Consider the following 12,401-nt stretch of genomic DNA (forward strand, 5'->3'; position numbering starts at 1 on the left):
GGAAAATATAGGATTTTCTAGGTTTTCTACTGCTTATGAATGTAAATTGCACATCTTTCGTACTATTGGTTCTAATGCTTTTTATACAAAAACTCACACTAAACTCTTATGAACTCACCAGCTTTATGCTGATATTCGTTTTCAAAATAACTTGTATCCTCATGTCAAAGATAGACAGGTACAGGTGCAGCATTTTGGAGAAGGTGGAGCATACAAGATCCATCTCTTATTTTTGATTTAATTTTGGTGTTTGTTGAACAATACGAAACACACTTGTAATTAAATTCACTATGTAAATGCAATGGTTGTATGTTTCTTGTTTTTACTATTATGCAATTGTGATGATACTGTACATGACGTCCTCCACCCCGAAACGTATTCCGCCGTTATCGGTTTTGGGGTGTGACAGTGTTATAAAACATATTGTTGTGTGTGATTTGATGAGTAAGTACAAGTGAGCATTTGAGTCGAAGTTTATCCGTTCCTTTTACCTAAAGTGGGATAAAAGTGATATTTGTGGACCCCTCGATGATTTAGTGATGACACCCTAAGCGCTTGGCCAAGCCTGTACTAAGTTGATGTGTTCAATTGTAGTCTGTTGTCAATCGTCATAAATCAGAAATCGGGAAACAACACATAGAATGAGAGAATGATTATAATCCATGTCTCATGTCTATACGATATCTAGAATGGAGGAATATATGATCAATTATCTGAAGGACGCGTTACTGATAAGATCAAAGTTGATAGCGACTTTTGAAAGCTACGATTGCCAATCAGGTTATGAAGTTGTACTTGCAGAATAGTTATTAGACTTATCCAAGCGGGAGACTGTTGGATTAGGTGTCTAAGGCCATAACTATTTTGGTAAGTACTTGACCCGATTATGAGCATGGTCATTTTGGGTTGCCTTCACCATAGAAACTGATAGGATTAATTAAGGTGTAAGAGGATTAATTATGATTTATTAATATATTATATGAATAATATATTAAAGGAGAAATCATATTGTTTAATTAATATTGATCAAGAATTAATTTAGAATTAATTTTGTGGTCAAAATAGATTAATTAAACTTAGGGGACTGATACTGTAATTATAAGATAATTGCAATTGGGCTGATGGATCACCTTGGAATATATGTTGGACGAATTCTATGGGAAGCCCATACGGAATTCGTCCAAGGGATATTTTAGAAGGAGTCCTTGGGCTGCTTAAGGCTTAAGCAGTCATATTAGGGTTTCCACCTGAAAACCCTAGCAGCCACAAGTATAAATAGACCCCTAACATAAGGATTTCGGCCCCATGCTTCCTGGTGTTGCCCTAGCCTATTTCCTCCCCTCTCCTAAGTCATCTTGTTGCTAGTGGTGTTTGTGACTCCATTAGAAGTGCAACATTTGAGGCACTAAGCTTTCAAAGGTCAAGGATATTCAAGGAGAACTTGTTATTACTACATAACAAGAAAGGTAAGATCTAAACCCTAGTTTGTATGTCAATTTGATTGTTGTATGTTAGTTCTTATGATCATTGCTTTGGTATTCAATGTTGTTGTGTTCATAGTAGAAAAACCTAGATCAAAGCAATTAGGGTTGCATGAACACCATAAGAATGATGTTATGCTCATAACCCAACACCACCATCACCCCAAACATTGCCACCATGACGCCGCCCATCACCACAACAATCACTTTTAACTGCCTGTCATGATATTCCAACATGTACTGGAGACTGATGTGATCAACACGACACATAATGAAATCTTTACCCAATTGATCTTTGAGCCTCTGCATCTCGATTTGGTTGGCAACAATCTTGTCTCCACAGTCGCAAACAATGGTATGCAAGTCGTTGAGGTTGAGAAACTCCTATGAATTTATTAACTCAGATGAAGGAGGTGGTGGAGCCGACATTGTCGGTATTTAGGGTTTTGGTCGGAATCCTGTTTGCCCAATTAAGGTAAAAAAGTCTCGAGAATATGCTAGGTTAAGCCCCATGGGTTTGTGATGGTGCTTTATGCCCCCACCACCGACGATTCCTTGTCCTCTAAGGGTGGTTGGTAGGTATGTAGCAGTTAATGAAGGTATTAAACCGGATTAAGTGTCAGCTTAGGTGGAAGACGAGTCCACTCATCTATGACTCGATGCTGACTCACCCGCTTAGTTGGCACTCCACACAGTAGTATTACCTTCAAATATGGCTTAAAGTACCAAAGTGACCGGTCATTTACAAGTAAAAGCTATTTAAATGCAAAAAATAATCACGAAGGACCATTTAAACAAAAATACGAAAGATAGTTAGGTTCCAGTGAAAATTTCCCTATTTCAAAAAGTAAAGGTGCACTTGATTATGGAAAAAATTCCATTTTTTTCATAAAAATTTTCAAATGAATATAAAACTTTTAAAAACACATTTGCTGATTTAGTTTTTAAGAAATCAAAGAAAATAAAAATATTCTTTTTTGAAAGCTTTATATAAATTAGAAAAATATTTCTTCAAAGTTATCCCAAATTTCTAAATTTGTAAAATAAAAATAAAAACTCTGAGGTTTCAACAAACATATTTTCTAAATTTTTTATAGAAAACTAAAACTAAAAATATTTTTCGACAAACTAAAATAAAAAATCAACTTTATCTTCTGAAAATATATAAAAAAAAAAAGTTTTCAACAAACCCTAAATGTTTTCGTTAAAAATATATAATAAAATATCAAAGCGATGCCAACCCGAAATTCATAAGAAAGCCTAAACCTCTGAATTCTTTACACAATTTTCTGCTTCTACAGTCTTTCAGCAGCGACGCCCAACATCTCGCCGTTTATCTGCTAGTAACTTCTCTCCCACTCTCAGATTCATCTCCTCTACTCAATTTAAAGGCATAATTTTCTTCCTTTTACTTCAGGTTTAACGACAATTCCTGATTGTTTCGTAAAACGCGTTTATCGCAGTTCAACAAATGGGTAAGGTTTTCTCTATTTCAATCAGTTTATAGTTTTGTTTTCAATCCGTTTTAATCATCGTTACATCGTTCATATCTGTTTACTTGTAGTTCACTAATCGGATTTTCTTTTTGTATTTTGTCTCTTAATCCCTAAAATATTTGTAAAATTTAAGCGGAATACTGAACTTTTTTTCTTTCTTTCAATCGCAGATAATATCGAGGAGGACATTCGCGCTTTGCAACTGGACTCATCTGGTAGGTTTCCTTGATCTGATTTCATAAGCATAAAGAGTTTTTGTAGATTCGTACTTTCTGATTTTAGGAATTGTATACTGATCTGTAGAAGTTCTTCTAGACTTAGGATTTAGGAAGTCTCTTCTTCTAGTTATGTTTTCAGATTTTGTTCCCTTGTGGATTCGTTCTGAAAAATAGTTTCGTAGTAGTACTCTCAATGATTGAAGTATAAAGGAGATTCGGAGATACTTAAGTTTCTGTGATGTTATTATATTCTTTTGTTTAAATGCTAGGTGAAGATAGCAACATGGTGACTAATGAGAATGGTGGGGAGCATCAAGAATCCATAGCTCTGGATAAATTGGAAGAAGGTATGGAGAATCTGTTCCTTCAATTTGGCCTTTCTATCCTCTTCTCTTTTCTCTCCCCATTAATTTCAGTTGAGTCTTTCTGCCATGAATCTAAATAGCTTTTACCTTTTTGTCTGTGCAGATTTGAGGAATGAGTCACAAACCGACTCCCACATGGAGGAGGATGCTAACCCCCACACAGGGCATTCTGATCCACAAGCTGCCATTGCAGGTCTGTTATATGATAGATACTCTTTGTTTATGTCCACATTCCATTTAAGATGTTTGTTCTAAAGCAGAGATATGTACTTTTCTGAATTGTTTCAAGATTATCATTATCTAATTTCTCAAAAAGCATAAATCTCATTTGATTCCAGTGAAAGAGCAAGCAACTTCTGCTCCAGAACCTGTTGATGATGAGAAGAATAAGAAGAGACACTTAAATGTGGTATTCATCGGTCATGTTGGTGAGTTAATTTCTTAAGTTGTTAATTTCGTAGTGCATATGAACTAGTTTTGATTTTGACATATTGGCTTTTGATCTAGTTATTTGTGCACTCAAACTTTTTTGGGTTTTGCATAGCATACTTTTGATCTAGTTATGATTCTAAATCTTTAGTTCTCACATTTTCAACTTGTTCTTCATAGTTCTGCTTTGATTTATATATGCAGTTTTGAACTCTTAATCTAATGCATATTAAAGTATTAAACACATGTTTCCATCCATCTTCATAGCCGATTATAACATAGTTTTTGATTATGTAGCCCTCCTTTCTCAACTTCATACTTTACTTATGTTTTTTTATTGATTACGTGAATCTTTACCATCAAACTATTCTCTTATGTTGTCTTCAATGACAAGTGTCCTCTTTTAGGTCGTTTTTTTTTATCACAAGCAGTACTTCATGAAACTGTTTTCCTCTCTCATCCGTTTTCTTTGTTATATTTATTTGTTTATTTAGGCACCATCTTAACTACCTAGGACAAAATATCATTTAAGTTCTTTCTCACATTCAGTAGTCTTATAGCACAACAAATCAATTTTTTTAGCCACCTTAATATCGAGCTCTTGTAACTCATCATCTGACACAAATTTGTTTTATCATATGTGCTAAAGATGCTGGAAAATCTACCATTGGAGGCCAGATACTTTACCTCAGTGGCCAAGTTGATGAGCGTACAATTCAAAAATATGAGAAAGAAGCCAAGGATAAGAGTAGAGAGAGCTGGTAAGTTGTTCTAGTCTTTTAATAATTGGCTGCATTAATGTTTTTAACAATGTTCATTCGTCTTTTCACAATGCTGTTGTGTGGGTGGATATCTGCTTCTAATAGGACGTGTTAAAATTTTCAAAGTAACAGATCTTTGAAAAGCTTAAACAATACAAAGTGTTTATTATTCTAATTTGTCTCGTTTAGGATGTAATTAACAGTTGAATCTACAGATTTACACACAAATAATCATCAACAAGCAATGTTTAATGAAATATAAGAAAGACTTTAGAGTACTTGAGATTGTTGAAGAGAAATTCTTAATGAACAAACTCGAATCTATCATTAAGAGGCTTTCTTTTTATTTTATCTAAGCTGATATAATGTAATCCTTTTAATTTTCCAATATAGTCAGCTATTTATATTTTCTACACATTTTAACTTCAACCCTTTAGTTTCAATCCTATTGCTTCTTTAACCTTTATCTTTTTAACATGGCTGCTTTAAATCCCAATGTTTCTCTTCTTTTAAATTAAAAAAAATTATAATCAACCTAGAGATGCAACTTCATGAATGTTGGAAGAATATTTGAGTGAGTTGTGATGGATAAATAGTTCTAAAAGTTATATAACTCCTAATATTGAAAAGTGCTAATTAATGAGGAGAAAATAGCAAAAGTATACTGAAATGCTTAGTGTGTTTTTACAAGAGTCATGTTAAATGATTGATTCAATATCTTTTCAAAACCCTACAAGTCAAGGGTCATATTTCTATGCCCCCTTTTGGACCTAGAAGAAAATTCCAAAACTACCCTTTACATATCAATTTAGGCCTAACAGAATCCTTGATTGTAGAATCTTTTGTTGCTTTTTTAGATGGTTAGGTATGATGTTAAGAATCTACTCACATAAAACAAGTTTGACAGTTTTTCCCAGGGTTTATGAAATTATTAAATTATTGTGGCTTTCACTTTTCATTGAGGTGCTTTGTTTTATTTTTCTCATGATGTTTATTTTTTTTCACTTTTAATTCACACTAGGTACATGGCATACATTATGGATACCAATGAAGAGGAGAGAGCAAAGGTATTATTAATCTACCTCTTTCATTCCAAATGGGAAGATTTATAAATTGCTTTCAATTATTAAATTAATAAAATTTGAGCTCCAAAATTTAACCTTGTTTCATATGAATTTCTATAATGTTAAATTTTCATTTCAGGGGAAAACAGTTGAAGTTGGACGTGCACATTTTGAGACAGAAACTACACGTTTCACCATATTGGATGCACCTGTAAGCAACTCTTTTTTCCATTATATTTTTGAAGTAGCAAAATAGAAAAAGAGAATATATTATTTGTTTATACTTTATAGTCATCATGAGAAAAAAAGTGCAATTACTTAGATATCTCTTTCAGTATTTCCTAAAAGGGCTTTTAATAAAAGATGCCACTTGAGTAGTATATTTCTTGTCAAATGTAAGAAATAGTATGCATTCATTGAATTTTTTATTATAGAATCCTACTTTCATTTATTCCCATGAGAAATCTATCAACTGTAGCAATTTCATCTAAATATAAACCAAGTTTCACTACTATAGACTTTAGTGATATATTTTTTTTTCAAAATACAGTGTTCTAAGAGTATCTTTTTTCTAAAACTTTTTACTGAATATGACTTTTTTTATGTGGTCACTCCAACCACTTAATATTCTCTAAACTTTTAATCTTCTTTTAGGCTTTGTCCATTTTGGTCCTTGCATTTCATAACAATTAAATTTACACCCTAATCATATGTAGATATTAGTTTATCTTTTATTTTTTACTATTTAATATATTTGAATACATATGCAAAATAGATTTAAATATGTTTTATCGAAAATCATACCATAAAAAAGTAATTGTCAGAATTTTCAAATGGTAAAAATTAAAAATACCAAAGATTAACAAACATTACCATAAAGTACTATTTAAGCATTTTTTATTTATTAAAATGTTATTAGTCTTCAAAAATATGACACATACTTAAAAAATGTAAAATCATATGAGGGTAGTTTACATAATATATGATGATTGATGATAAGTATAATTTAGTTAATTTCTAAAAAAAAGCTTTTTAAAAGGTGAACATTGGAGAGAGTATATATCAACAGTTTTTTATGAATAAAGATTAGTAGAATTATAATGTGGCAAAAGTAAAAAGCTTTTTAGAGGCTAACCATTGGAGATTCTCTAATAAGAAAAATTTGGAAATTCAGTGCAATAAATAGGTCGATTTTTCAAAGTACAATGCTGTAACATAGAAATAAATTAAATTAAGTTGTTTTTTTTGCATTTAGCCCTTCAATTTAACTAATTATATGAAATTGTTTTATCTTTTAGGGGCATAAAAGTTATGTACCTAACATGATTATGGGTGCTTCTCAAGCTGATATAGGAGTACTGGTAAACCTTTTTTGCTTAAAAAAATCTTGTTATTGTTTTTTACTTTTACCTTTATTATGATAACTTAACTTAATTATATAATAACTTAAATTGTTATCACATTCACATTATTTATTTATTAGGTCATATCTGCTCGAAAGGGAGAATTTGAAACTGGATATGAGAGAGGTGGACAAACTCGTGAACATGTTCAACTTGCAAAGACTTTGGGTGTCACTAAGCTCTTGGTTGTTGTCAATAAGATGGATGATCCAACTGTTAACTGGTCAAAAGAGAGGTGTTTTATTTAGTCAACCACTATTTTTTTTTTCTTTATCCTTTGTATATATACCAGGAATCTAATTCTTGTATTTACTAAAATACCCTGCTTGTTTTTCTAGGTATGATGAAATTGAATCGAAAATGGTTCCTTTCTTGAAATCTTCAGGATACAATGTTAAAAAAGGTAAAAATGTTTTTAACTTTTTTACATATTTTTGTTAGTTATTAAGAATCATTTAGGTTGATTGAGATAAGATGAAAGGTGTTTAGGTTGTGTTAAATAGAAGCTAATATATAGCAACATAGTTTATTTTATTTGTTTATTGTGTAGCATATGGCTTTAATTACAACATTATTCTTTGACAAAATCTACCTAATTTTAATAGTTTCCATCAAAATACAAAGCAGTTTTCACTGCTATAATTAGGTAGATTTTTCAAAGTACAATGCCTTAAGGTTTTGCAGATTTTTGATACTGTTCTTTTCTGGTAAGGTTTTATAAATAATGGTAGTAATATATATATTTTTAAAAAAAAATGGTTGCAGATATTCAGTTTCTTCCAATATCTGGTCTTTTTGGAACTAATATGCAAACAAGAATGGACAAAAAAATATGCCCTTGGTTCAATGGTCAATGTCTCTTTGAAGCTCTTGATGTTATTGAAGTTCCTCTTCGTGATCCAACTGCTCCATTTAGGTATTTTATATAGTAATATCTTTTCTACTTTTTTTTCCTTTTTTCTTTTATATATATATATATATATATATATATATATATATATATATCCCTTCTATAATGGTCTTATTAGTAAACCTTATTGTTACTGCATTACTCTGATGTTGGACTTGGTTGCTTCTTTGTTCTGTTAGTTTTTAAAAAAAATGTACATAGGGACCATTTCGGTAAAATTTTATAATTTTTTTTACACATGGACCATATCTGAAGTTGTTTCTCAAAACAGAGACCATTTGTTTCACTTTCAAAAAGTTACAAACAGGGTCCATTTCTGTCGGTTTTTAAAAAAATATAGAGGGACCAGTTTTTAATTTTGTATTAGATGAGGATAGTTTTTCAAAACAGGAACCATTGTTATTTTTAACAAGTTACAAACAGGGTCTGATTCTGTCGGTTTTAAAAAAAATATACAGAGGGACCAGTTTTTAATTTTGTATTAGATGAGGATAGTTTCTCAAAACAGGAACCATTTGTGTTATTTTTAAAAAGTTACAAACAGGGTCTGATTCCGTCAGTTTTTTAAAAAATAGAGGGACCAGTTTGTAATTTTGTATTAGATGAGGATAGTTTCTCAAAACAGGGACCATTTGTGTCATTTTCAAAAAGTTACAAACAGGGTCTGATTCTGTCGGTTTTAAAAAAAATATACAGAGGGACCAGTTTGTAATTTTGTATTAGATGAGGATACTTTCTGTAACACACGAACCAATTCTGAAGCTATTTTTTTCAAAACAGGGACCATTTCTGTCATTTTCTAAAAGTCACTGTTCATTGTCATGACAGACTAACATGAGCTTATGAACAGTAACTACATTTCATCAAATGTTATATATAGAACAGAGTGAATTTAATATATTTATTTATTTATTTTGTAACTTGAAAATTTTTAATTTTAAATATTTCAGAATGCCTATTATTGACAAGTTTAAGGACATGGGAACTGTTGTTATGGGAAAAGTTGAATCTGGTAGCATACGTGAAGGCAATAATCTTCTCATAATGCCAAACAAGGTATTCTCCATTTATTTGTGTATTAATTATATTATAGCAATAGCATAGTAGTAGTAATTGGGTAGATATTTTCAATTTCATTTTCCAAACATTAATAATAGATCTAAAAGGGCATATTTGTAAATTCGGTATGCAGGTTCAAGTGAAAGTTCTTGCTCTATTTATGGATGAGGATAGAGTAAGGAGTGCGGGCCCCGGTGAGAATCTACGTGTCAGAGTATCTGGGATTGAAGAAGAAGACATACTTTCAGGCTTTGTTCTTTGCAGTATTGGTATTATATTATATTATATTTTCTTTTTCCTTTCTTTCTAATATTAATAATAAATAAACATATACTTTTACTTTAATAAAACGAAACAAACTGTTGATGTTTTTCTTTTTTTTTTGTTTGCAGAAAAACCAATACCAGTGGTTCATGAGTTCATAGCTCAGTTGCAAATTCTTGAGTTGTTGGAAAATGTATTCACCTTAAATAAATCTTTCATCTTGGATTTCATTATTGTTTATGGATTTTTTTTCTTTTTAATTTTATAGGCTATTTTCACTGCTGGATACAAAGCTATCTTGCATATTCACTCTGTTGTTGAGGAATGTGAGATCATTGAGTTGATGCATCAACTTGATCCTAAAACCAGAAAACCAATGAAAAAGAAGGTGCTTTTTGTCAAGAATGGTGCTGCTGTCATATGCCGTATTCAGGTTACTTTTCTTATTTGTCAAAAAGACCCTTTTGCCCTTTGCCCCCTTTAACATATCCATTCTATACACTGTTAATTTTTTTTCCTTACCTCTTCCTTTATCCCCTTGTTTTTTGTGTAATTTTATCGGGACAAATCTTTTTAAAAAAATCCATGATTAGTAAAATTACATTTTTTTTTGTAGAAGTAACTATAAGATATATATATATATATATATATATATATATATATATATATATATATATATATATATAATTTGGGTTTTAATAAGTTTTTGTTATGTTACAATTTTTTTTTACAAATAAAAAGTTCATTAATTATAATTAAATTATGTATAAAGTACAGTTAAAACATTCAAATACTGTCATTTGTTGCTTTATAAATTTAAATTTGTTGAATGACATTAAAATTTTTATTGTTGTTTATTTTATATTTTCCCCAGGTGACTAATATGATATGCATCGAGAAATTCACAGACTTTCAACAACTTGGTCGATTTACACTCCGCTCTGAAGGTGAAAAATTCTTTTTTAATATTTTTAAACTCTAAAAGGAAAAATACAAAAAAGTATTCTTGTAGACCATTTAGAAAACCATTTTTCCCATCATTTTATGATTACTAAATAATATTTCAGTGACTAAATGTGTTTTTCTTTATTTTTCCTCAATATCAAAATCAAGTAATTCAGAAAAATGTTTTTTTTTAAACAGTAAAAAAAAGTATAATGGTTTTACTTATTAACTACATCGTTTTAATGGTTTAAAAAAAATATTATTTTACACAAATCTTACCTAAATGACGTCATCAATTAAACAATTAAACAATATCTTATACAGGAAAAACAGTTGCAATTGGAAAAGTTACGGATCTTCGTGCATAAACAATTTTGAAACAGAAGGTAATTCCGTATCCAATGTTGAGTTTGATATATATATATATATATATATATATATATATATATATATATATATATATATATATATATATATATAAATTTCATTGTTAAATATTATTTGGTTAATTTTGAAAAGTTACAATTCAATCTTATTCTTATACAGGCTAAATGTGAGCAGAGTCTACAATACTAGGTGAGTGACAATATATCGACTTTTTTGTTCTAAAAAATTGCCAAAATTGGTTGTGTTTGATAGATGGTGTCTTGTTTTTTCATGTCACTATGATATTGGCTAGATGTTATGTTGTGCGATGGACATAGAAATGGCTATTATGACTTTAACATTTGGATTATTAGGTTTAACCATGGGATTTAATGTTCATGGTTATTGGGTTTGCTAAGTCTAAGTCTACTGGAAGAAATTGAACCTTTTAAATTTGTGTGTTTTTGGGCATGTTTTGTAAGCAAACAAATGGAGTTTACGTGTCTTTGTGTAATGTTTTATGAGCCAAGAAGAAATGGAATTTAGGTATTATATTTTATATATACTCATACTCCTTCATCTTACGATTTAAACCATAAAAACTTGCTTAAGTGGAGATAACATACACTAAAGACTTAACGAGATCATGGCTTTATAGTTGAGAACTACAAAATACCCAACAGTTGGATCATGTAACAAGCCACTGTTGTGTACAAAGAGACTTTAGCATATACGATTATGCAATAAGCCACTACACCTGTTCCTATAACATGTAACACTAGAAAACACCCACTTATGACAACATACTAATAGTTCATGTATTTTTTAGTAAAGGACAACTATTGAAAAAAAATTATTAACAAAAAAAATACAATAAAATTACGATAGTAGGTTGGGGACATCCCACCAATAGAAAGGAATAGACCACCCGGGCAAGCCACATGTCCCATAAAAAGACATAAAGACTACATAGAACAACAAAAAAAGGAGGCCAAAAGAACTTTGATACATAAACTTTTTGATGCACATGCTTTGTGGTGATCTTCCCTCCAAACATCCCTAACTTTATTGACATTTGGTGAGTACTTCAACTTCAAGGTTAGGATTCCAGACCGAACATCATCAATATTTGTCTTGACCATTGCACCGTAATGTCATCTCTTGCTCTTGGAGATCATGTTGTTTCTTGCGGTAGGTGGTAGAAGGTACCTACAAGCACTAATCTACGAATAATAGATCAAATGTGATAGGTTTTCGAGATTCTAACACACGATTATGTGCAACGAAAACATACAATAATTCTTATATGTTCATGCAACCTATAGAGATTTATGTTTTATTTTATTATTGCAACCACTAAGACCGGACGGTATGGTATGTGGGGAGGGGTGCGGGAAGATTCTCGCATGCGGGAACACCGCACCGTCGGTGCGGGAAACGAAGCTTGGGAAGGAGGGGGGGGGGGGGGGGCGGGGGTGGGGATGTCGCATTCTCACTCCTCATTTGATTTGTCTGTTATTTTATTTTTTATTTTTTTGATTCAAACGGTTATATATATATATATATATATATATATATATATATATATATATATATATATATATATATATATATATATATATATATATAACCCATACCTT

At 30.9% G+C, this 12,401-nt stretch overlaps 1 protein-coding gene across 2 annotated transcripts; it reads left to right on the forward strand.

Annotated features, from left to right (window-relative positions):
- The first annotated feature begins 2,695 nt into the window (after positions 1-2,695).
- On the forward strand, positions 2,696-11,324 carry LOC145086217 (Translation elongation factor EF1A/initiation factor IF2gamma family protein). 2 transcript variants are annotated; one of them, XM_079023962.1, is made up of 21 exons: positions 2,696-2,824; positions 2,899-2,956; positions 3,148-3,192; positions 3,465-3,542; positions 3,664-3,753; positions 3,899-3,988; positions 4,639-4,750; positions 5,772-5,817; positions 5,954-6,025; positions 7,113-7,175; positions 7,298-7,452; positions 7,556-7,620; positions 7,983-8,133; positions 9,078-9,183; positions 9,320-9,455; positions 9,579-9,643; positions 9,719-9,883; positions 10,325-10,397; positions 10,720-10,781; positions 10,942-10,971; positions 11,075-11,324. In XM_079023962.1, the coding sequence occupies exons 2-19, from the start codon at positions 2,953-2,955 to the stop codon at positions 10,761-10,763; spliced, it is 1,560 nt and encodes a 519-aa protein (XP_078880088.1). In that variant the 5' UTR covers positions 2,696-2,824; positions 2,899-2,952; the 3' UTR covers positions 10,764-10,781; positions 10,942-10,971; positions 11,075-11,324. The 2 variants fall into 2 exon arrangements, with proteins under 2 accessions (XP_078880088.1, XP_078880087.1); XM_079023961.1 differs by having other exon boundaries at positions 10,942-11,275.
- Positions 11,325-12,401: the final 1,077 nt, after the last annotated feature.

This window comes from Lactuca serriola, chromosome 2 (assembly GCF_051521515.1).
Source record: "Lactuca serriola cultivar US96UC23 chromosome 2, Lser_US96UC23_V15, whole genome shotgun sequence".
In the NCBI taxonomy this organism is placed as follows: Eukaryota; Viridiplantae; Streptophyta; class Magnoliopsida; order Asterales; family Asteraceae; genus Lactuca; species Lactuca serriola.

Coding starts and splice junctions, on each gene's coding strand:
- LOC145086217 (XM_079023962.1), top strand. Junction 7,621..7,982: donor AGGATACAATGTTAAAAAAG/GTAAAAATGTTT, acceptor AAATGGTTGCAG/ATATTCAGTTTCTTCCAATA. Junction 9,884..10,324: donor CTGTCATATGCCGTATTCAG/GTTACTTTTCTT, acceptor TATTTTCCCCAG/GTGACTAATATGATATGCAT.